Source organism: Lagenorhynchus albirostris, chromosome 7, assembly GCF_949774975.1.
Source record: "Lagenorhynchus albirostris chromosome 7, mLagAlb1.1, whole genome shotgun sequence".
NCBI lineage: Eukaryota > Metazoa > Chordata > Mammalia > Artiodactyla > Delphinidae > Lagenorhynchus > Lagenorhynchus albirostris.
Window position 1 is genome coordinate 92,023,042 of NC_083101.1, and position 25,192 is coordinate 92,048,233.

The 25,192-nt window shown below is 38.6% G+C and overlaps 1 protein-coding gene across 2 annotated transcripts in view; it reads left to right on the forward strand.

Moving 5' to 3' along the window:
• The window catches only part of SPIN1 (spindlin 1), a 61,976-nt gene that overhangs the window by 22,120 nt on the left and 14,664 nt on the right, over nt 1-25,192 (forward strand). For both annotated transcript variants that reach the window (XM_060155512.1, XM_060155513.1), the window contains 2 exons: nt 286-499; nt 16,776-16,824. In XM_060155512.1, the coding sequence (XP_060011495.1) occupies nt 448-499; nt 16,776-16,824 (101 nt within the window). In that variant the 5' untranslated portion in view covers nt 286-447. The remainder of the gene's footprint in view (nt 1-285; nt 500-16,775; nt 16,825-25,192) is intronic.

A 25,192-nucleotide genomic window follows, 5' to 3' on the forward strand; every position in this document is an offset into this window, starting at 1 on the left:
TGGGTTGGGATACAATGGGGGAAGCCGGAAGCCAGATGCTGTATTATGTTTAGTTGACCCGTGAGGAACTGCACTTTTCCTTGTTGAGGGGTCTAGTACCTCCTTTTCTCCTGCTTCTCTGTGTTGTCCTTGGCACTGAGGTCTGAGGCAATAAAGTTAATTACTTCCTGGCAAAGTGTATTTTAGCTGATGTTACGTTTAAAATTTGTCATGTTTGATGGCTTACTTGGAGTAGTTTGCTTTTGTGATGCTCTAGTAATGAACTATTATTTCACTGTCTTACAGAGTACTTAGGATTTCACGTATTTTTGCTGAACTTATTTAAAAAAAGGCGCTTGGGATGATGGATTAACAAGAACATTGAAATTCTGTGAAAACTTTCAAATTGGAGCATACTGAATTTTCACCCTAGTCCAGCAGCTCTGCTGCTCACTTAAATACAGATGAATGAAGACCCCATTCGGGAAGACACCTGGCCAGCGGTCCAGAGCTGATGCAGGTAGGCAGTGCAGTTCTACACTTTAGTACAATAAATTTAAAACAGTTGTAAAAATGAGAAATGCTCTCATGTAATTCGTAGTGGTTTGCTATTCCTAAAGCTTTGTGATTTCCAGTATTTTAAACACATACACATGTGAAAGAAACAGGTTTAGGTTTTTGAAAGGTAGGGATCATATTAATTTTTTTTTCCTGTGGTCTCTTGCAGTAAGTTATAGATGTCCAGTAAATACAGCAAGTGAATTGTAAATACTTGTAGGATTATAGTAAACAAAGGATTTATCATTTGTTTTTGAAAGAAGATGTGAAAGTGAGATGACTAGCTGAGTATTAGATTTAGTGAGATTTAGGATATTTATAGGGAAAAAGGTAAGCTCAGTTTTTTGTGTATTTATTTGAAAGAACTTTACTGGAATGAAATGTATGGAAATGAATATTTAATAGAAATTAATTCTTATTTTTGTGGCACACAGCCGATACTAGAAGTTTAGACTTTGCATGATTTTTGTCCACCCTAAAAACAAAGGTTAAAAATCTTATAGGCTACAAAATAAAATAGGTAAGTAGTATTTTCTTTAAGATTTATGTTTTTCTCCATTCCAGAAATACATTTGAATATTGGAAAAAACCTGTCATAACATATTAAGGTTCTTTGATAAATGAATCAGAGAATTCTGCTAGGAAAATTACTATTAATCTTACAAGTGGTTGCTATGTGATTTAGAATTTATTATATTTATTAACTGTAGTGTTTGGAATTCCTTTGTAGAAGAGCCACAGGGATTAAGATTTTTAAGTTTCTCTTTTCTCTTTGATTTTAGTTCCTCTCGTAAAGATAATATTGATTTAACTGTTAAATATTTGTCAGTAAGATTAACTTGCAGTAGTGGTGACTGACTGAAGTATAAGTCACCTGAGAGGTTACTATTTAAATTCCAACAGGCTCATCAGCTCTGTCCTGCTCTTTTATTAGCTGTATAAACATTGGTGCATTTTGTATCTTCTTAAGCCTTGGTTTCTCTCATCTAAACAATGGGACTGTTATGGTATGTATCTATTGGGGTTATTATGAAGAATAAATGTGTTTATTTTGTCAGGTGCTTAGGTAGGTGCCTGGCACATTATAGCCGCTCTGCAAAAAGCATTTTTTTTGTTGTTGATCATATTGTTTGTAACGAAATGTTTATTCCATCTCATTAGTTGCAAAAATTGCTGTCAAGTTTTTGTTGATCAGTGAACGCCCCATGTTTCTGTCATTTGAAATAGTAATTTGTACCCTCAAGTTCTTTTTATGCACACCATTCTAAATTCAGCACTCCTATTTTCTTCACTGATTTAGTCATATTCTTAGGAGAGAGAATTGATTAAAGTGATGTGTAGTATGGTGTAAGTAATTGAAGGAGCTAAACCAAGAGATGTTACTGTTAAGGGAGAGATTGTCTAATCCTAGCCAGTTCTTTGATCTTATATTTTCTTACTCTTTGATATTTTTTAGAGCATATGGCCTAGTGCTAAAGACAAAGTAGGTACTCTGTAAATTCTAATCAGCCTATTGATGAATATTTTAACATATGAAACCCTGGGGTCATTTATTGTTTTTCACTGTTGTGTATTATACTCTATTTTAGAGAGATACTGATCCCTTGATCAGTATTACTTATAAACTAGTCTTAATCATTTTCCCTGTTAACATAGACAAAGGCTTTGTTACTTTTAAATCCCTGTATCAGTAACAAATGTGCCCATTTACAAATAAAGAAAATTCACACACAAAGGGGGTTTCTTTTTCTCATGCAGCAAGAAGCCCAAATAGGCATTCTAGAGTTGATATGGTGGCTCAGCTATGCCCTTAGTCTGGTGCCATCTGAAAGGCTAAAGTGGGGGCCTTCAGTGGATAAGGCTCCTAGGATGTTTCTCTTCCTCTGTGGGCCATTGTGTAGCTGGAGTTACTACATGAAGGCTCCCAGAGCAAGTATCCCAAGAGAAACAGGCACAGTGGCATGGTCTCTTCTCTTGGAACCTTGGAAGTCATACAGGTTCACTTCTGTTGCATTTTGTTCATTGAAGCAGTCTCAGAGGTCTGCCCAGGTTCAAGGGAGTGGGCATGTACTCTGCTCCATGGGAGAAATGTCAGAGAATTGTGGTCATGTTTTAAAACCACCACAGTGGGCAACTCCTACCTGACAGTGCTTGACATTAGGGTGTGAGTGATCAATAAAAATTTGAAAATTGAGTTTTCTGCATTCTCTTTATGTACCTAGTTCAACATATTAGGGATTTCTTTTTTTTTTAATTAATTAATTATTTAATTTTTGCTGCGTTGGGTCTTTGTTGCTGCGCACGGGCTTTCTCTAGTTGCGGCGAGTGGGGGCTACTCTTTGTGGTGTGCGGGCTTCTTATTGTGGTGGCTTCTCTTGTTGAGGAGCATGGGCTCTAGGTGCACAGGTTTCAGTAGTTGTGGCACGTGGGCTCAGTAGCTGTGGCTCATGGGCTCCTGTAGAGTGCAGGCTCAGTAGTTGTGGCACATGGGCTTAGTTGCTCTGCGGCATGTGGGATCTTCCTGGACCAGGGCTCGAACCCATGTCCTCTGCATTGGCAGGCATATTCTTAACCACTGTGCCACCAGGGAAGTTCCAGGGATTTCTATTTTTAAAATAACTTAGCTTTATTTATATAAATATGTTGGAATTTAATTGGTTACTAAAGTGGTAGTTTATATATACCTAATGACGTTGGGCAGCAAGTCCTTTTTTACAGTAAAGCTTTTTTCATATTTTTTTTTTCCTGTAAAGTTAGCCTCCATTTTTACTAGTTTACCAAAGGTTGCAAATTTTCTCCTTTTATGACATTATACTGATAGGTACAGGGAATGGTAGTAATAGATATCCATGTGCCTAATACTCAGATTAACAACTATTTTTGCTATATTCAAATATTTTTAAAACCTTGATTTTACTTTTATCAAATCAATAAAAATTCATGGGTGAAATGTCAAGTAGTGCCGAAGACTTATATCAAAAAGTAGGCACTCCATTCATTTTGCTGTTTACCTTCAAAATTTGTAAATGAGTACACAAATTTCTCTTGATCTGAAAAATTTAGATATGTATTGAAACCTGTGGAGGATGACGGCTTTTTCACGTAACATCTTTTTTCTCCCGTTAACCTTTTTTTTTAAATAATGAAGCCAATATTTAATTTTTTTATTGAAGTAAAGTTAATTTACAATGTTGGGTTAGTTTCAGGTATACAACAAACAGATTCAGTTGTGTATGTATACATGTACATACGTATGTATTATTTTTCAGATTCTTTTCCATTATAGGTTATTAACAAGATATTGATTATATTGGGACTTCCCTGGTGGTCCAGTGGCTAAGACTCCACGCACCCAGTGCAGGAGGCCTGGGTTCGATCCCCGGTCAGGAAACTAGATCCCACATGCTGCAACTAAGAGTTTGCATGCCACAACTAAAAGATCCCGCCTGACACAACTAAGGATCCCATGTGCTGCAACGAAGATCCCGACTGCCACAACTAAGACCTGGCAGAGACAGACAGACAGATAGACAGACAGACAGATAAATGAGATTTTTTTAAAAAAAAGATACTGAGTATCATTCTATCTGCTACTTTTCTTTGCTTCAGTTAGTGTGATAATCTCTAGGTCCATCCATGTAGCTGCAGATGGCATTATTTCATTTATTTTTTTATGGCTGAGTAATATTCCTTTGTATATACGTACCACATCTTCTTTATCCATTCATCTGTTGACAAATATTTAGGTTACTTCCAGGTCTTGGCTATTATAATTAGTGCTGCTACAAATATTGGGGTGCATGGGTTGCAGTATCATATGGTAGCTCTGTTTTTAGTTTTTTAAGGAACCTCTATACTGTTCTCCATAGTGGCTGTACCAGTTTACATTCCCACCAACAGTGTAGGGAGGGTTCCTTTTTCTCCTTTCTCCACACCCTCTCCATCATTTATTATTTGTAGACTTTTTGATGATAGCCATTCTGACTGGTGTGAGGTGATACCTCATTGTACTTTTGATTTGCAGTTCTCTAATTAATGCATGTTGAGCCTCTTTTAATGTGCCTGTTGCCCATCTGTATGTCATCTTTGGAGAAATGTCTGTTGAGGTCTTCTGCCCTTTTTTTTTTTAGATGTTGGGGGTAGGAGTTTATTAACTAATTTATTTATTTTTGCTGTGTTGGGTCTTCATTTCTGTGCGAGGGCTTTCTCTAGTTGTAGCAAGCAAGGACCACTCTTCATTGCAGTGCGCGGGCCTCTCTAGTACTATCACGGCCTCTTGTTGCGGAGCACAGGCTCCAGACGCGCAGGCTCAATAGTTGTGGCTAACGGGCCTAGTTGCTCCGCGGCATGTGGGATCCTCCCAGACCAGGGCTCGAACCTGTGTCCCCTGCATTAGCAGGCAGATTCTCAACCACTGTGCCACCAGGGAAGCCCTGCCCATCTTTTGATTGGGTTGTTATTTTGATATTAAGCTGTATGAACTATTTGTATATTTTGAAAATTAATCCCTTGTCAGTAGCATCATTTGCAGCAATTTTCTCCCCGTCCGTAGATTGTCTTTTTTCATTTTGTTTATGGTTTCCTTTGCTATGCAAAAGCTTTTAAGTTTAAGTAGGTCCCATTTGTTTATTTTTGCTTTTATTTCCATTACCGTAAGAGACAGATCCAAAAAAATATTGCTGTGATTTATGTCAAAGAGTGTTCTGCCTATGTTTTCCTCTAGGAGTTTTATAGTATCCAGTCTTACATTTAGGTCTTCAATCCAGTTTAGTTTATTTTTGTATATGGTGTTAGAGAATGTTCTAATTCCATTGTTTTACATTTAGCTGTCCAGTTTTCTCAGCACTACTTATTGAAGAGACTGTCTTTTTTCCACTGTATATTCTTGCCTCCTTTGTCGTAGATTAATTGACCATCATGCATGGGTTTATTTCTGGGCTTTTTATCATGTTCCATTGATCTCTATGTCGGTTTTTGTTTCAGTACCATACTGTTTTGATTACTGTAGCTTTGTAGTATAATCTGAAGTCAGGGAGCATGATTCCTCCAGCTCTGTTCTCCTTTCTCAAGACTGTTTTGGCTATTGGCAGTCTTCTGTGTTTCCATACAAATAAAATTTTTTGTTGCAGTTATGTGAAAAAGGCCATTGGTAATTTGATAGGCATTGCATTGAATCTGTAGATTGCCTTGGGTAGTATGGTCATTTTAACAATATTGATTCTTCCATTCCAAGAACACAGTATATCTTTTGTCTTCAGTTTCTTTCATCAGTGTCTTACAGTCTTTGGAGTACAGGTCTTTTGCCTCCTTAGGTGGGTTTTTTTCTAGATACATTCTTTTTGATGCAGTGGTTAATGGGATTGTTTCCTTAATTTCTTTCTGATATTTTGTTTTTAGTGTATACAAATGCAAACGATTTCTGTATATTAATTTTGTATCCAGCAACTGTCAAATTCATTGATGAGTTCTACTAGTTTCCTGGTAGCATCTTTTAGGACTTTCTATATATAGCATCATGTCATCTGCAAACAGGGACAATTTTACTACTTCTTTAGCCTTCTAAGTTTTGGCTAAAATGGTACTTACTGTTTCTATCATGATTACTGCATAAGTACTGAACTTTTGAGCCAAGTAATGCAGTATGATTATTTTTTTTGCACATTTTTCCTGGAGTTTAGTGATTGCTTTAGTTTTTTTTCTTTGTTTAAGTTTCTTTGCAAGTTGAAGTCTCTTAAACCCTCCAACAGCTCTATAAAGCTCCTCTCAGTATAATTTCCTGCATGCCAAATCCATCTGTCCGTGTTTTTCTTAGAGGATTTTTTCCTAGTGCCTTCTGTCCTTTTCTCATCTGTTGATTATTCTCTCGACCTGCTGCAACATTGTCATCCTTGGAATTTCTTTTTCCTCTTTTGTATGTTAGATTCTCCTTTCCTCCTGGTTCCCATGCATTTTGTCTCTTAGTGTGTACTCTTGCCTGGGTAAAGCATGTACATCTTCAAAAGTTTCAAGAGTAGGCAGTGAATGAGTTGATTGTTAAAGCTGCAAGTGGAATGTATAGTGATTCATTCATATTCTTTACTTTCCACTTCTCAGATTTCCTGAAATTGTCTCTAATAAGAATTTTAAAAAATGCACATAGAAGATGGAAGTTTTTTTGGACCTTGTATCAACATTGTTGTTATTCTACTCTCATGCTTTATATTTGGCAGGGAAAAGATTCTAGGTTGGAAATAACTTTTTCTTTCAGAATTTTCCAGGCATTGCTCCATTCATTGTCTTTGAGATCCAGTGTTGCTATTTGGGGAAGCTGTATGCCATTTTCATTTCTGAACCTTTGTATGTGTCCAGTGGTTTTTTTCCCTCTTCTCTAGAAACTTATTTTTTTTATTTTTTATTTTTTGTAATTTATTTATTTTTGGCTGCATTGGGTCTTTGTTGCTGCATGCGGGCTTTCTCTAGTTGTGGCGAGCAGCGGCTACTCTTTGTTGCGGTGTGTAGGCTTGTCATTGCAGTGGCTTCTCTTGTTGTGGAGCACAGGCTCTAGGTGCGTGGGCTTCACTAGTTGTGGCATGCGGGCACAGTAATTGTGGATCATAGGCTCTAGACCGCAGGCTCAGTAGTTGTGGCACATGGGCTTAGTTGCTCCACGACATGTGGGATCTTCCCAGACCAGGGCTCGAACCTGTGTCCCCTGCATTGGCAGGTGGATTCTTAACCACTGTGCCACCAGGGAAGCCCCTGTAAGTTGCATTTTTAAAAAGCCTTTCTTGAATTAGCTCTACCTCTTATGATTGTCTTAGTGTCTCTTTGCTTTTCGTCTCTATTTGTGAATGTTTTCTCTTGTGAATGTTTTCTTTAGAGATGGATTTTCAGATTGCCTGCTTGTATGATGAGAGTATTTAATACCTCTCAGATTTCCTGATTTCTCCCTTAAAGTTATAAAGTCATACTCTTTTTCTGTTTGTTGAAGTGGCACCCCCAGAGACGACTGCTGGTCATGTAAAGCCAGGCTAATTAAAATTGCTGATCAACAGGGAGCCTGTCACCTTGACAGCCTCCCAGGGAAATTTCACAAGAGGGAAAGGTGCTCACAGGGGAAGAATGAGTGAATTAATAGGATTGGAGACAATGAGCGTGGTGTGTAGGGGGACTGGTATTTTTAATCCAGATGAGTTGCTGGAACAGACATTGGTCTTTATCCTTGGAACATCTGAGTCCATGCAAAGTTAAGTCAAAAGTTGGTTATTTTGGAACATGTGTCTGAATGAGCTTGTTAAAACAGTTTGAGTGTATATAGTTTTACTTGCCTGTCATGGTTTAGTACAGTTTAAGTAGTGGTTTGGTGAGTCATTGAACAGTTTATTTTGTAAATTAGGCTTTTTTTCTCATTTCAATCAACAAATAGATGTAGCTCCCTAATAAAGGGTCTTGTTCTGTTTTCCACTGGAAAATCTGTGATCCTCAAATGGGTGATATAACCCACCATTGACAACTAACTGACATTGGTGCCCAGTGAATATATACACACCTACCTACTCTTCTGTTATTTGCTTTTTCCACTTAACAGTATGTATAGGTTACCTCTTCTTAGCAGTATGTAGAGAAATTGCTCATGACTCTTTACAACTGAACAGTATTCCATTGTGCAGATGTACCAAATTAGTTTGTTCAGTAGTCAGTTATTTGGACATTTAGGTTGTTTCTACTCTTCTGCTATTAGAAATAATAACTGCAATGAATAGCCTTGTCCATTTGTCTTGCCAGTGCCATTAGGATAGATTTCTAGAGGTAGAACTGAATCAGATCTTAAATGTATATGTAGGGCTTCCCTGGTGGCGCGGTGGTTGGGAGTCCGCCTGCCGATGCAGGGGACACGGGTTCGTGCCCTGGTCTGGGAAGATCCCACATGCCGCAGAGCGGCTGGGCCCGTGAGCCATGGCCGCTGGGCCTGCGCGTCCGGAGCCTGTGCTCTGCAACAGGAGAGGCCACGGCAGTGAGAGGCCCGCGTACCGCAAAAAAAAAAAAAAAAAAAAAATGTATATGTAATTCTGTGAGATGTCACCAGATTCCCCTCAATGGGCTCTGTACCGTTTTTCATTCCTACCAGCAAGTAATATGTGTTTCTCACAGAGTCTCACCAGCGTTGTATGTTGTCAGCAGTGTAGATTTTTGTCCATCTGATGGGTGGGAATGGTATCTCTGTAGTTGTATGCGTGAGGCTGCATATCTTGTGTTACTTGTAAATGCCTCTTTGGCCTTTTTCTGTTCTTATCTCACCCATTTTTTCTTCTCTACTTTCAGAAGCTCTTTTAATGTCAGAGATATTAACTTTTGTCTGTGGTATGAGTAATTTATCTTATACTCTCTGTTGTGTGGAGTCAGCTTCTTGGAGAAAATCTTCCTTGAGTCCCTTGTCTCTTGTTCCCATTTGTATGGGTCTCTTAGCCTACTTCTCAGAAGCTGCGCTGAACTTCTAACATGGTTTCTCAGATCCTCTGTGTTTACAGTGCTTTTCTCTCAATTTCTGGAGTATCTTCCAATAATGCTGAGAGAAGATTTGTTTAAGGTTTAAATTTTGAGCCCGTACATGACTGTAAATGCCAGTTGGTAATTTATCTTGTTACGAGTTCTGTATTCAAAATAATTTTACCTCAGTTTTGAAGGCATCACTTACCTCTTGTTGTCTAGCCCAGTGTTGATGGTCAAAGAATAAGTCTAGTACCTCTTTATTTTTTTTAAAGAATTAAAAAAAATAGACTATTTTTGTAGAGCAGTTTTAAGTTATAGCAAAATTGAGCAGAGGGTACAGTGATTTCTCATATACCCCCCATCTCTCCCCAGAGTTCCCCAGTAGCAGCATCCCACACTCAATTATATATGTGTTAACAATGAAGGTACTACATTGACACATCAGCATCATCCTAAGTCTGTAGTTTCAAGTGTTCACTCTTGGTGTTGTATGCTCTGTGGGTCTTGACAAATGCATAATGACACAAATCCACCATTATAGTATCATACAGAATGGGTTCACTGCCCTGAAAATCCTGTGTTCCAACTATTCATCCCTACCTCCCCCTTAACCCTTGGCAACCACTGACCTTTTATTGTCTCCATAGTTCTGCCTTTCCCAGAATATCATATAGTTGGAGTCATAAAATTCCTTCATGGCTTGATAGCTTTTTTTTTCAGTACTGAATAATATTCTGTTGTCTGAATATAGTACCAATTATTTATCCGTTCACCTACTGAAGGGCATCTTGTTGCTTGCTTCCAAGTTTTGGCAATTATGTATAAAGCTCCTATGAACATCCATGTGCAGGCTTTTATGTGGATGTAAGTTTTCACCTCCTTTGGATAAGTGCCAGGGAGGATAATTGCTGGATTATATGGTAAGAGTTTTGTGAGAAACTTCCAAATTTGGATTCCCACCGACAGTGAATGAGAATTCCAGTTGCTCCACATCCTCTCCAGCATTTGGTGTTATCAATACATATTTTGGATTTTCACCATTCTGATAGGTGTATTTAGTGGTATCTCATTGTTTTGAGTTTGTATTTCCCTGATGACTTATGATATAGACCATCTTTTTATACTTTTATTTGCCATCTCTGTATCTTTGGTGAGGTGTAAAGGTTTTTTGGTTCAATTTTTTTTTTTTTTTTTTTTTTTGCGGTACGCGGGCCTCTCACTGTTGTGGCCTCTCCCGTTGCGGAGCAACAGGCTCCGGACGTGCAGGCTCAGCAGCCATGGCTCACGGGCGCAGCCGCTCCGCGGCATGTGGGATCTTCCCGGACCGGGGCACGAACCCGTGTCCCCTGCATCGGCAGGTGGACTCTCAACCACTGCGCCACCAGGGAAGCCCTTTTGGTTCAATTTTTAAAAGTTGTTTAATCAGTTTGTTTTCATTGCTGAATTTTAAAAGTTCTCTTTATGTTATGGATAACAGTACTTTATCAGATATGTCTTTCCCAAATGTTTTCTTATCGTCTTGACAGTGTCTTTCACAGAGCAAAAGATTTAAATTTTAATTAAGTCCAACTTATCAATTATTTCTTTCATGGATTTTGCCTTTGGCATTGTATCTAAAAGGTTCTCAACATAACTGAGGTTATCTAGATTTTCTCCTATGTTACCTTTTAGGAGTTTTATAGTTGATAGTTTTTTGTTTTACATTTAGGCCTGTGATCTGTTTTGAGTTCATTTTTGTGGTGGATATAAGATCTGTGTCTAAATTCATTTTTCTACATGTGGATGTCCAGTTGTTCCAGCACCATTTGTTGAAAACACTGTCTTTTCTCCATTTTATTGCCTTTGCTCATTTGTCAAAGAACAGTTAACTGTATTTATGGGTGACTATTTGTGGGCTCTTTATTCTGTTCCATTGATCTCTTTGTTCTTTCACCAATACCACACTGTCATGATTAGTGTAGTTATATAGCAAGTCTTGAAGTCAGGTAATGTCAGTCCTCCAATTTTGTTTTTCTGCTTCAATATCCTGTTGGCTATTTGTGTCTTTTGCCTCTTCATATAAACTTTAGAGTCAGTTTGTTGATAACCACAAAATAACTTGCTAGGATTTTGATTGGGATTGTGTTTAATCTACATATCAAGTTGAGAAGAGCTGACATCTTGACAGTGTTGGTTTTTCCTATCCATGAACATGGAATATCTGTCCATTTATATGGTTCTTTAATTTTTTTAGTCTTTGAGACTAAAAAGTGAAGCGGTCATAAAGTGCAATTATGAAGTTTATTGTGGGGTGACTTATACACAGGCAGGATCAGCTGGACGACCATCCATAGGTGTTTGCAGCTGCACTCCATACCACCAAAAGGAGTATAGGGGGATTTAAAGGAGCCAAAGCTAAAAATGGAATCTGATTACTAAGGGAGAAGCACACCCACACAGATGGGACTGGGGTTTTTTCCTCCCCCCCTCAGGGGTCTCATGTCCACTAACCATCTGCATAAGCAAAAGATACTCTCCCAGTTTTCATATCAGGTGAAGGCAAGGGTAAAAGCTGATAGGAAACTTACCTGCTTTGGGTGCATTTCTTGTGAGTAAGCTAAAGCTCAGTCATGCAGAAAGGGGAGAGGGGGTGGGATGGAGATGACAAAGAAGAGTCAGTGTGGTTCAGCCACTCAGAGCCCTTGGCATGTTATTCATAGTTATTTTAAGTTCTCAGTTGGATAATTCCAGCATCACTGCCATATCTGAGTCTGATTCTGGTATTTGCTCTGTCTCTTCAAACTGTGCCTCACAGTTTTTGATGAAAGCCAGACATGATATTCTGGGTAAAAGGAGCTCTGGTAAATGAGCCTTAAGTGATATGGTGGTGTGGTGTGGGAGGGAGAGATACACTGTGTAGTTCTGTGATGAGGTTTTAGTCTTCAGTGAGTCTGCCTCACCGGGCTGTGACCTTCACTTTTGCTCCTCAGTTTCCTCCCCTCTTGTGTCCTACAGGGTGGCTAGGGGGCTGAGCCTTGAAATACCTGTCATACCAGGGGACAGCTAGAGAGTTGGAGTTGGGTATTTTCCTTCCCTCTGGTCACTTAGGCCCTGATACAGTAAGACTCCAATAAAATAGTTTCTCTCAAGGGCAGGCCTTGTTAAGAACATAATACTTCGGTGTATTTCAAAAAGGGTACTTCTCCCTTCCCTCTGCTGAAAGCATAAGGGGGTTTTTCTCTGCTCTTCACTGTGAGAACCTGATGGTGCTTCTGGAGGTAAAACTTAAAAAAATGTGGAGCCCCTTCCTTCCCATGACTAGGTCCCCTGGAGTTTTTATTTTTCAGACTTGTCCACATCAAGCCTCTAGCAGTTAGTCAATTGCCTTTCAGGTTTTCCTACCCAGGTACTGGTTCCTGCAGAGGATTCTGCTACCATGAATTGTGATTCTCTGTATCTGCTTGTCTGTGTCTCCAATTTTGGGGACAGTGATTCCTTGTAACCTCACTTCTCTCACCAATCTAAGAAGAGTTGTTGATTTTTCAGCTTGTTCAGCCCTTGTTAGAACAGAGTGATAACTTCCAAGCTCCTAACATGCCGGACTGGAAATGGAAAGTTCTCTCTCTTCATTTATTTTAATTTTCAAGAGCTCTTGTTGTCCCTTTTTATAGCCACTTGTTCCCATTTTATGACTATAGTATCTTCAGTTTTCCTGAGGATACCAGTTCTTTTATTTAATTTTCGTAGGTCTTGGAACTACAAACAGTGATGCTTATTTTTATCTTTCTCATACCACTGGGTTTTTTGTTTTTTTGTTTTGTTTGACTGTTGATCATTGTCCATTCATACTTAAGAATTAAGGATTAATTACAAACGGCTTACCTTTTCTTGAGTGATCAGAAGATTGTTTTTGTCACGGTACTCATCTAAATGGGAAAGTCAGCTTTGTGGGGAGTGTGGCGATGTCTGGGGCCTGTTAAGTGTCTAGGATGCAGGGAGCCGCGTGGGTGTTAGGCCGGGGGTGTACCAAATGCTAACGTCAGCTGCCCTTTCCTTGTATAGTTAGTGGTGAAGGGAAGGAGGGGATCCTGACACCAGGTACAATTCCAGTAGATCTTGATCGAATCCTGTATTTTCACGTCTACTTTTGCATTTTTTATATCGTTATATGCATCTATTGTAAGCCTAGGGATGTTCCAGGGATGCTCTGGATAGATTTGCTCTCTGTTCAGTCTGTATCTTATCTTCATGTATGAGCTGCCCACTTCGTGCACTGTATATATATAAGCATGCTAGGTGAAAGTGGGGGAGAATGGCTCTCTAAGCAATCGGGGTAATGTCTCACTGTTTTTATCTATGAAGTAGAATGGACAATCTTACACAGACCAATTGACCATATATCTCCTTTTTCATTTAACTTCTTAGAATTGTAAATGTTATGTAAGTACAGAAATTTATGTCTAAAAATTGCATGTCTTAATGTAAGGCCAAGGAGAGATAACTTTGCAGAAAACCCAGAAGCCTTCTTGTTCCACCCAGGTGGATCTTGTTACTTAGCGTGAATTTTGATCAATATAGTAAGCATGCTTTTGCATCATTCCACAGATATTGATAGATTGTTTTCATTTTCATATTTTTATTCAAAATATTTGAATTTTCTTTGTGATTTTGTGTTTGAACCGTGATAGAAGATTGTTGTTTAATTTGCAAATACTGGGGTGTTTCCAAATACCTTGTTATTTATTTCTGACTTGATTCTGATATAGTTAGAGGACATACTTTGTATGATTTCACGTTATTTTAAGTGTATTGAGGGTTTGTATTCTGAGTAGCGTATGGTGTATCTCGGTTAATGTCCCATGTGAACTTGGAAAAGATCTTTATTTTGACAGTATTGGATTGGCATTCTGTAAATGTCAACTAAGCCTAGTTGGCTGTTTGTGATGTTCAGGTCTTTTATATCCTTTCTGATATTCCTAGCCACTTGTTACATCAATTACTGAGAAGCGTTCATATTTTTAAATATAATTATGAGCATGTCACTTTTCCATGTGAATTCTGTCAGTTTTTGCTTTATATATTTCAGTGTTATTTTATTTATTTATTTTTGGCTGCGTTAGGTCTTCGTTGCTGTGCGCAGGCTTTCTCTAGTTGCAGAGAGTGAGGGATACTCTTCGTTGTGGTACACGGGCTTCTCATGGTGGCTTCTCTTGTGGAGCACGGGCTCTAGGTGTACAGGCTTCAGTAGTTGCAGCACGTGGGCTCAAGAGTACAGGCTCAGTAGTTGTGGCACATGAGCTTAGTTGCTCTGCGGCATGTTGGATCTTCCCGGACCAGGGATCGAACCCGTGACCTCTGCATTGGCAGGCTGATTCTTAACCATTGCACCACCAGGGAAGTCCATATATTTCAGTATTCTATAATTAGGTTCATATACATTTGAGATTGTTATGGCTTCCCTTTTTTTGTTTTGTTTTGGTTTTTTGGCCGCGCCCTCACAGCTTGTGGCGTCTTTGTTCTCCCACCAGCGGTTGAACCCAGACCCTCGGCAGTAAGATCTTGGAGTCCTAACCACTGGACCACCAGGGAACTCCCTGGTATGGCTTCTTGATTGATCCTTTCATCATTTTGGAATGTCCTTTTTTTTTTTTTGGTGGTACGCGGGCCTCTCACTGTTGTGGCCTCTCCCGTTGCGGAGCACAGGCTCCGGACGCGCAGGCTCAGCGGCCATGGCTCACGGGCCTAGCCGCTCCGCGGCATGTGGGATCTTCCCGGACCGGGGCACGAACCCGCGTCCCCTGCATCGGCAGGCGGACTCTCAACCACTGCGCCACCAGGGAAGCCCAGAATGTCCTTTTTGATCCCTGATAACTTTGTCCTGAAGTTACTTTGTCTGATGTTAATAATCGTCTCTTCCTTCTTTATATGGTCTCTTAATTGATTCATTTAGACTATGTTTAATGAAATTATCAATATTGTTGGGTTGGAAAGATTTTTGCTATCTATAGTATTCTGAATCCACAGGTAGGTTATTTTGTTTATCTTAGCAGCACCTTAAAGATTTATTCCACTGTTTTCTGGCTTACATTGTTTCTGACAACATATCTGGAGCTAGTATTTTCTGTTTCCCTAAATTTAAGGTGTCTTTATTCTTTGTCTGCTTAAAATATTTTATTTATCATTGGTTTTCAGAAATTTGATTAGGTTGTGCCTTGGTGTGGTTTTTTCCTTTGTCTTTATCTTACTTTGGCTTCATTGAGCTTGTTGGCTCCATGGTTATATACTTACCACATCTGGAAAACTTCTGTCATTATTTTTGTCAGACTTTTTCTTCCTTCACCCCTTGGTCCTCTCTTTCATGGAGTGCATTTCATTTATGTTGGGCTAGTTGATATTGTCCTACAAGTCACTGAGGCTGTTTGTTTCCCCCAGTTTTTTCCTTTGTGTTCCGTTTTAGATATGTTCTACTGCAATGTCTCACATTCACTGGTCTTTTTATCTGTGGGGTCTAATCTGCTATTAATCATATCCAGTGATTTTTTTCTTTCATTTTGGATCATGTATTTATCACCAGTTTCATTTATTTATTCTCTTCTCCCCACCCCACCCCCATTTTTCTATTTTAAGTGTTTTTGTCTTCCTTTAGCTATTTGTGCATAGTTGTTAAAAGTTCTTTTAACATCCTTGCCTGCTAATTACATCGTTTTGGTAATAACCCGGTTGGTTATGGGGTTACAGTCTGCCGCTTTTCCACAGGTCTAATAATTTTAGTTGGGGTGTTGGACATTTGAAATGTGTTGTGGAGCACTGGGTTTTATTGATGTCCTTTAATGAATATTGGAGTTTGTTTTGGCAAGCAGGTGCTAGGATGGGTCTAATAGCAGCTTTTATTTTTAGGGCTACTTCATCCTTCTGGTTAACGGATTATCTTTTTATGGTTTTTACTGACTGCCCTGTGTGTTCAAAGAGGTGGCTAGATGGACTTTGAACAACCCTCATGCCTTTGCAGGTTAATATCTAGCCAGACTTAAGACCACCCCTCCCCTTCCAGATGTTTGGAGCTCCCTCTGAGATCTCTCTCCTTGCCAGCACTCAGATCCACAACTCCCAGCCACCTCTCCCTCCGCAACTCCCATCTGACTCTCAGTGTAGCAGAACCACAGTGTTCTTGGTTTTCCCTTCATGAACCGTCATCCACAAGTTGTTATGGGGATGCACTTGGTTGGTGTGGGGACCTCTGCATGGGTTTTCTGCTCCCTGGTTCCATAGTCCTCTGCTGCCTGTTGTCCTGATGTTTGGATCGAGATATGTCATATCTCTTGTCCCATTTTCTAGTTGTTTGTGGCAGGAAGACAAGTTCTGTACCTTTTAGTTCTTTATGACTAGGATTGTCATTTTTTGTTGTAGTTTTTGTCCGTGTGATTTTGGTTTTGTGTTTTATGGCTGATTTAGGCAGATAAACTGCTGTCTCTGTCATTTTATCTTCCCAGAATCCCTTATGTCTCCTATTTAAAAGATAAGTAAACAAATGGTTTTGTTACATGTTGGCTGTTTGTGGGTTTTTTTGGCCACGCCTTGTGGTTTGTGGGATCCTAGTTCCCCAAACAGGTATCAAACCTGGACCCTCGGCAGTGGAAACGCAGAGTCCTAACCATAAACCACCAGGGAATTCCCTTGTGGTTTATTTTAACTTCATACTTTATATAGCAGTTTTTCATAAGTTAACTTTTTCCTGAGTTTGAACTATTTTTTATTCAGTTTTCGTTGACTCATACTCACTTCTCTTTTAGGCCATGCTGGTGTATCTGCAAGCATGATGAAGAAACGGACATCCCACAAGTAAGCAATTCTGAAACTTGCCTTTTTAGATAGCAAATTGTGGCCTTTGGTTACATGAGATATGAGGTCATCTATGTGAGGCCCTCTCCCTGTATGAGCAGGTCTTGCCTCACAGCAGCCAGCATCACATATAGCCTTGCTGCATGCTGAGTAGTGGTGTGCTATCTAATCCCTGTGCATTGAGGACCTGGCTTGCACTCTGCCAGGCACACTCATTTCTTTATAAGATTTTCAAATGAATGAGGAGCTTGTAATTTAGAGAAAGCATAAGTATATTGAAAGATAATTTTAAGTGACAAATGTGTTATAAATCCTAAATTCTATAGGTACTAGAGAGTAGAAGCAACTTTTTTCCTCCCTGAAATCTTCTTTTGTGTGTAATGTAGTTATGTCCAAAAAGAAAATTGAGATACTATCTTAAATAACAATATCTACTGGTACTGTATTTTATTTAATAGATTTTACAAGTATCCACTACTGTGCAGTAGTGACGGCTACTGTACCATGGAACCCTCTCTAACAAATCAGTTATGATTGTATGAGTCTTAATCATGGATTGTTAAATATGGAAGACTCTCCTTGACCCTAGCACCTCCTAAGACTCCCCATAGCAATTATTTTCAAATTACTTATATTGAAATGCTTGCACCTCTTGGTCACCGCACTGTAGTGGTCAAAGAGTGTGAGTCCTCTGGGCTTTTGTGGAAGGTTTGGATGAATAAAGGTGCCTTAGAGTAATTGTTGGTGATTAAACTAAATATGTCTCTATTTAAATGAATACTTGTATATGTAATGTAAATATTTGTGATATTCAGTTTAAGAAATGACTTGGAAAGTAAAAATATGAAGATAAGGCAAGTCCTGAGGTTTGATAAAGCGTTTCTCAAATTTCATTTATTTGCCCATCACCTTCACATCTTCTGCCATATCTAGTAATCTGATAATTTATGTAATATATCTCCACTAATTATATCATTACCATAAATGGTACACCACCTCTTGGCACAAATAGAAGGTAATGAAAAAAAACTTAAATACAGTGGGAAATGAAAGTAAATTACACATTAACTTTGCAAAACCGGAACTCTTCATCTTTTTTCCCCTAAAACACAAGGCTTGAATACCTACCTGTTCAATTTTTGAAGTTCATATGTGTACAGCTAAAAGGGTTTCTCATCCTGTATGTTGCATGATGCAGGGAACTTGATCTAGTGCTTTAATATGAGGTGTGCTTGCCTCACTTAAAGGGTAGACGTTTTGAACATATTAAAAGGGAGAAGTTGAAATGAAAGGAAAAGTTATCAGTCATTTTCCTATTTTTTCTAATCTCAGTGCAAATTTGAAGATGGGTGGGATGGGAAAAAACTGAAACAAAAGTTTCCACATTTCACAAGTGAAAGGTGTTAATAGTTGTCCTTGGAAGGGTGAGTGGGAATAATGGCTGTTGGAGAGGCTGGCCTTGGAGTGGGAAGCCCCATTGGCTTAGCTGTGGGCCTTACCAAGTTCCCTCATGTGCCTGGTGCTCTGCTTAACTCATGTAAAGTCATGGTGTTGGACTAGAACAACAAGGTTTTCAACTTTTTATCATAGAATCCTTTCTACAGATGAAGTGTTTATAGCAAACAAATATAGGAAAGCAGAACTGGAGCCTCACTCTCCTTGCCTGCCCCCATTGTGGCTCTCCAGAAAGTAAGGCACTCGGGACTCCTCATGTGCAGCCACTGACCCGTGGTCATGCCTCCTCTCGCTTCCCGTGTTGGAACAGGGAGACTGAGCAATAATAATTCCATGTGCAGATGCCTCTGCTTGCTTGAGAGAGTCACAGGAACTCCCAGGAAACAAATGCTGGCAGAGCCACCGTCCTGAGAACGGCACCTCCCGTCCCCATGGGTGCTAGGGGATTCGGGTAATCAGGTCTCCAGTGCTTGGAGCAGTACCTCTGCACCCAGAAATGTTGTGTAGCTGAGTCTTGTTCTCATTTTTTAAAGTAAATAGAAACAAACTTTTGTACTTCTTGCGGGCTAGAGTCCTTGGTGTGTTTGGGGGACAAGCTGGTGGACAAGCCTTTCCTGGCTTCCCAGGAGGTTATTTGGGAAATCTGCACTGAAGTTACATCTTGAAGGGAAGTGTAGTTGGGGGACATGTAAGGTGAATTTAGCTACAGTGATTCTTTGTTTTAGTTTTCAAATGTAAATCCGGCTCTTTTCTTCCTAGTTGGAATAGTGGATAGATTTACATTTCAGGGTACTGTTGGAAGGTATGACTGGGCTTTGGTGTATTTCCTACTAATGTACATTTAGAAAATGGATCAGGAGCTGTTACATGCTAAGTTGAGGATTTCCAGGGAATGTTTTCCTTTCATTTTATAAGATACCAATACTAGTCACCAACCAAAACTGTGACTGTGATCCTCCTCCTTGTGTCCCTGGTGTAGTCTCATTTAGTGTTTATGGCATCCCTGTCAGGTAGGGACCATGAATTCTTCGTGCACAGAGAGATTAAGTAACTTGTCTGAGGTCATACATACAAGAAGTGACTGAGCTAGGATTCAGAAATAGGACAGTCTGATTCTAAAGCCCATATTAACTACCACATTCTATTTCCTGAACTGTATGTTTTGTTGTCTCATATCTGAAAAATATATTATTTCTGTCCTAAACACACAGACTAGATAACAGTTGGAGCAAGCATCTAAATGATCCATGGTATTGACAATCTTAAATTGGTCAAATATGTAATACTTTTTAATCAATTTGCCAGTAACTGTTATTAACACCAGTGAAAGTGACTAGTGCTTTGGAAGACCCTTGAGGCATTTGGATATCTGATATCCTCTGATATCCTCAGGGTGTACACTATGTAGACAAAATAATGAAAAAACCATAGTGATTTGGATGGAAAACTTGACTTTCTCCATCTTGTTTTTATATTGCCAGTTTAAGCTGGGAATGACCGTATCAGCTGTAGAACTTTTATCAAGCAACAAGTACTAGAGAAGCAGTTTTTTCTCTCTCGACTTGCTGGTATGCATTTTGCAGAAAGATAATTATTTGCCTTAATAGTTTCTTTTGAAATCTGCTGGAACACAAAGTAAGGAAACTGCTTTTATCTCACAATACTAAATAGAATAAGGAAAGAGGTCAGTAATTAATTCATACACCAAAGTACATGGTGTGTGGCAGTCATTTACTGGTTCATAGTAGAATTGTAATGGTTGAAATTTTAACTTGAAGAAGTATGGTGCCTTTAAATATTGACTATAAAAGTAAGATATTTACTGATGAGAAACAGTAGTCAACTTAAGTCAATAAGGGAGTCTAGATAAAAGATGAAAGGTCTTAAAACAGATTTTTTTTTAATTGGGGTATAGTTGATTTATATTATGTGAGCTTTAGGTATACAACATAGTGATTCACAATTTTTAATGATTATACTCCATTTATAGTTATTATAAAATATTGGCTATATTCCCTGTGCTGTACAATATATCTTTGTAGTTTATTTATTTTATACATAGTAGTTTGTACCTCCTAATCTCCTATCCCTATTTTTCCCCTCCCACTTCCCTTTCCCTATTGGTAACCACTAGTTTGTTCTTAGGAATTCTTAATGACCAAATAATTGGAATGGTACATTGAGAACTTATTTAAAGTATTGAGCAAAGTACAGAAATATTTTCTGCACTCTCAGTTTATCGTTTTTGGGCACATGGATGGATAGAAATTAGTGTTTTTTCTGGATCAGCTCTACTAACAAAGGTCTGGTGCCAGCAGCAGTAGCACTTGGAAGCTTGTTAGAAAGTCTTTGGTCCCTCTCCAGACCTGCGGAATGGAGCCCAGAGTCTCTGGGGCAGGGCTTGGGTATCTTTTTTCAAAAGCTCTCTAGGTGATTCAATGCATGCCAAAGTTTGAGAAGCACTGGCCTAGACCATTATCAGAGCTGATATCTTAAAGCACATTAGATAACTAAGTCAAGTTGTTTGGAAATGAGTACACAAAATTACAGCAATGAAGGATGATTGGATGCTGTGTACTTGGTCACCATTTTCTCCCATTGAAACTACAAGAAAAGCCATTTATAGCTTCTGGAGATAAGAAACAAGGAAAGTGATTATAGATGTTTAATTCTTGTTTCTCTGCTTTTATCTTTGAATTGTTTGGATCTTGACGGGATGCAGCTTTTTATTTGCCCTTGGCTATGTAATTCCATATGTCCTCAGTTGAATGAAGTGTCTTGGTATTTGTTTACAGTATTGCTGTTTATTTATTGACTACCTAGTAAATGATAGTTAAGAACATTTTAGACTTTTTTCCCAAAGAAAATACCAGAGACTAAGGCTGTTAAAAGTAATGTATCCAGGGAGAACATAAAACAACATCACCATATTAAAGGAACTGTTATTTTATATTTTAAAAGTTCATTGCTTTAAATCATTAATCTCACATCCTTATTTGTACTGCTCTTATTTATTTATTAAAAAAAATTTTTTGTTGTTCATGCTGTGTGGCTTGTGGGATCTTAATTCTCCAACCAGGGATTGAACCTGGGCCCTCAGCAGTGGAAGCGAGGAGTCCTAACCACTGGACCACCAGGGAATTCCCTGTACTGTTCTTAGATTGAACTGTCTAGAGATGACACACGTGTGTTTGTGTTCTTTTTATATCTTCTTCCAGTAATCTGACATACTCTTATTGTTTGCTTTTATATATACTATTTCAACTCATGTAAGTAAGCTTTAATTTTTATTAAAGTTTTTTTTTATATAATAATTATTTATTTACTTTTGGCCGCGTTGGGTCTTCGTTGCTGCGCGTGGGCTTTCTCTAAGTTGCAGCGAGTGGGGACTACTCTGTTGTGGTGTGCGGACTTCTCATTGCGGTGGCCTCTCTTGTTGCAGAGCATGGGCTCTGGGTGCGCGGGCTTCAGTATCGTGGCTCACGGGCTCTAGAGCACAGGCTCAGTAGTTGTGGTGCACGGGCTTAGTTGCTCCGCGGCATGTGGGATCTTTGGGGACCAGGGCTTGAACCCATGTCACCTGCATTGGCAGGTGGATTCTTAACCACTGCGTCACCAGGGAAGTCCCCCCTTAAAGTTTTTCTTACTGATTTTTGAATCTGAATTAGCAATTAGAAATTAAAGTAAAATATTAGAGTTTGTTTAATGTATAATTCTTAACTTTTCTAGTATGGAAAATTTCAAATACACACAAAAATAAAGTAGTATATAATAAATCCCGAATTCCTATCATCCAGCTTCAGCAGTTATCAACATTTTGCCCAATATTAGATACTCTTAGTATATTTCTTGTAATTTAGGGAAGTTCTAAACCTTGTCTTCTAGTGGATGCTATAGTTGGAAGAGCTTAAATCAGTTTATCAAAAACTTATATATTTCTACACTCTTAATATTAAATAATATTTAATATTTTAACATATGTTTAAAAATATTTTTAAACATTCTTCTTTGTAAACTTCGGCTGCAAGGGTATTTGAACAGTTTAGGCATTCAAGGTGCAGTAATTGGAAAGCTTGACTGATGATTTTAAAAAGTAGTATATTATTCTAATTACTGTTTTTGTTTTTAGTATTCATTGAGGCATCCATTCTTTTTTTTTTTTTTTTTTTGCCGCGCCACGCGGCATGTGAGATCCTAGTTCCCCCACCAGCGATCAAACCCGTTCCCCCTGCAGTGGAAGCACAGAGTCCCAACCACTGGACCACCAGGGAAGTCCCATCCATTCATTCTTTTTTACCTCCTCCTTTCGATCAAATTAAGTTGTTTATTAAATAAATCGGGCAGAAATGGTATCTATATTAGATCTCCTTGAATTCTTCTTTTAGAACTAGTGAAATGATGTAAAAAAAAAAAAGGCAACAGAAATAAAATTTGGAATTGATAACACTAATATGTATAAAATGTATAAATCTGTTTTTATATATAGTTTATTGCAGAATTAGGACATCCATTGCATTGAGTAATTAAAAATTGTGTTTTATCTGCCTATGAAAGTAAAATACTTAAGTCATAGAAAAATTTGAAAACACAGGTAAATTCAGAGGAAGGCAACTTAATTATTTTTAATGCCATCATCCAGAGATTACACCTGTTAATAATTTAATGTATGTTTTAAAAAGTTTTTTTCTGCATATCTGTATGGATAATTGTGTGTCCTACTGTGTGCCCTGCCATGCACAGTACTAAGTGCTTTAGAAACATTATTTCATTTATTCCTTGCAACGACTCTGAGGGATGTATGTACTGAGTTGAATAATGTCCTCCAAAATTCGTGTCCACCTGGAAACTGACTGTAATCTTATTTGGATATAGGGTCTTTGCAGATGTGATCAAGTTAGGATGAGGTCATACTGGATTACGGAGGTCCCCCAATTCAATGACTGGTGTCTTTATAAGAAGAAAATTTGGGCACAGACTTATAGGGGAAAAGGCTATGTGAAGACAGAGATTGGAGTGATGTGTCTACAAGCCAAGGAATAAAATGTCATGTTTTTTCTGTGATTTTAATAGCTATGTAGTTATTTCATCATATAGATACACTGTTACTTATTAATTCAGTGAGACCTATTGAACATTTTTTATTTCCAGTTTTCCCTGGTATGAACACTGCTCAGAACTTCACTGTAGCTGTAGCTTTGTGCTTGTCCACTGTTTTCTTTTGATAAATTCCTAGACCTGGAATTACTGGGACAGTGGATTGCCAGATTGTTCACTAGGAGGGTTGTATTTATTCTGTAAGCAGTTAGAAAATAGTACTTCATTGTAATTTGCATTAAATTTGCAGTTTTTGTTATTGGTGTAGAAAGATCATCCTACCAGCAGACCAGAACACTGAGAAATCTCTGCAAGAGATACAGCAGATGCGAATAGATTTATATAAAAACTCAGTAAGCCAAGGAACTCCCTACCACTTTCAGATGCAAAGGAAGACCTCCAAAAAGTTGAAAAAGTTCAAACTAGACCCCTAGAATCTGTTCAGGTCAGGGAGAGCAAAGGCTGGCTGCCGTCGTCTGAATCATTATGGGTGAGAAACCATTAAGCAGTAGATGCTCACCTTACCTCCCCTGACTTGAAGTTGCTACTCAGTCTCGGCTGCTTCACAATTCCCTGGGTCCTGGCTGCTTTATCAGAACCTGTACTTAATACTCAGACACCAGGGACCCTGACTTGGCCTGAAGAAATGCATCTCAGCTACAGATACCACTTAATCTTTCCTTGCATCTGAAGTATGAACACCAAGAATCATCAGGCACCTGAGGAACACTGATAGCACCAAAGAGAGTCATACATGGAACAGGGCAGCTAACCAGGAATCTGCAAGTGTTAAGAAAGATGCCACTCAGACAGCAGCAGACTCAACGAAGACAAGGCTAAACCCAGAAGTTCATAAGGAATCAGGAAAAGTGAAAATTATCCTCAGATATCAGAAGGTGTGTTCATTAAAAAGAAGAATGATTCAAGATAAAGAAATAATCAGTTCATAGAAATTAAAAATATTATGTAAGGTATTCAATAGATAGACTGAAATTCAAGCCTGTTTTACTTAATTCAAGAGATTGACCAAGTGCTAGTGAGGGATAATTAGAAACATATGTCACAAGTCCTGGTAACATTTCAGAATCCAGTAACAAAATTCTAAAAGCAACTTGAAGAGGAAGATGGGTTACCCTCAAAGGAGCAAGGATCAGATTGGCATCTGGTATCTCTCAACTCTGGAAGGTAGAAGACAATGAAAATACCTTTTTGCAATAAAGGCACTGAGGGGAAAAGGAATCTGAGCCTGCCTTGTATACCTAGGCAAGTCAAGGATGAGAACAAAATAATATTTTGAGGCTTGCAAGAATTTGGAGTTTGCATTTGTTAACCCTATCTGACTTACCAGAGGACATGTCTAGAAAGACCAAATATATTGGGTTGGCCAAAAAGTTCAGGTTTACGGGAAAACCCAAACGAACTCTCTGGCCAACCCAGTACGTGAGAAAAATATAAATGTTGCAGAAAGCAACAAAAATCCTCTTGTTTACTTCTAAATAAGGAAATGTTTTTTTAAATTATTTTTAAGATAGTAGCAAGATAAATAACAGTTTGGAACAAAAGACTGAATTTCAGCAGTGTGGTGAAAGTGGCCAGGAAGGGGTTACTAGGTGCTAAGGTGTTTGTTTTTAAAATTCTTTCCTTCTTTTACTAAGAATTTTTTTGTTACTTTTAGTCTTGCTTGGACCGGGGAAGGGAAAGTATAGGTTTTGATTAATTGTAGATTTTAATAGAAAATTGTAAGTTTAAATAGGATTTTTTTTTTTTTTTTTTTTTTGGCCGAGCCATGTGGCCTGTGGGAAGCTCCCCGACCAGGCAT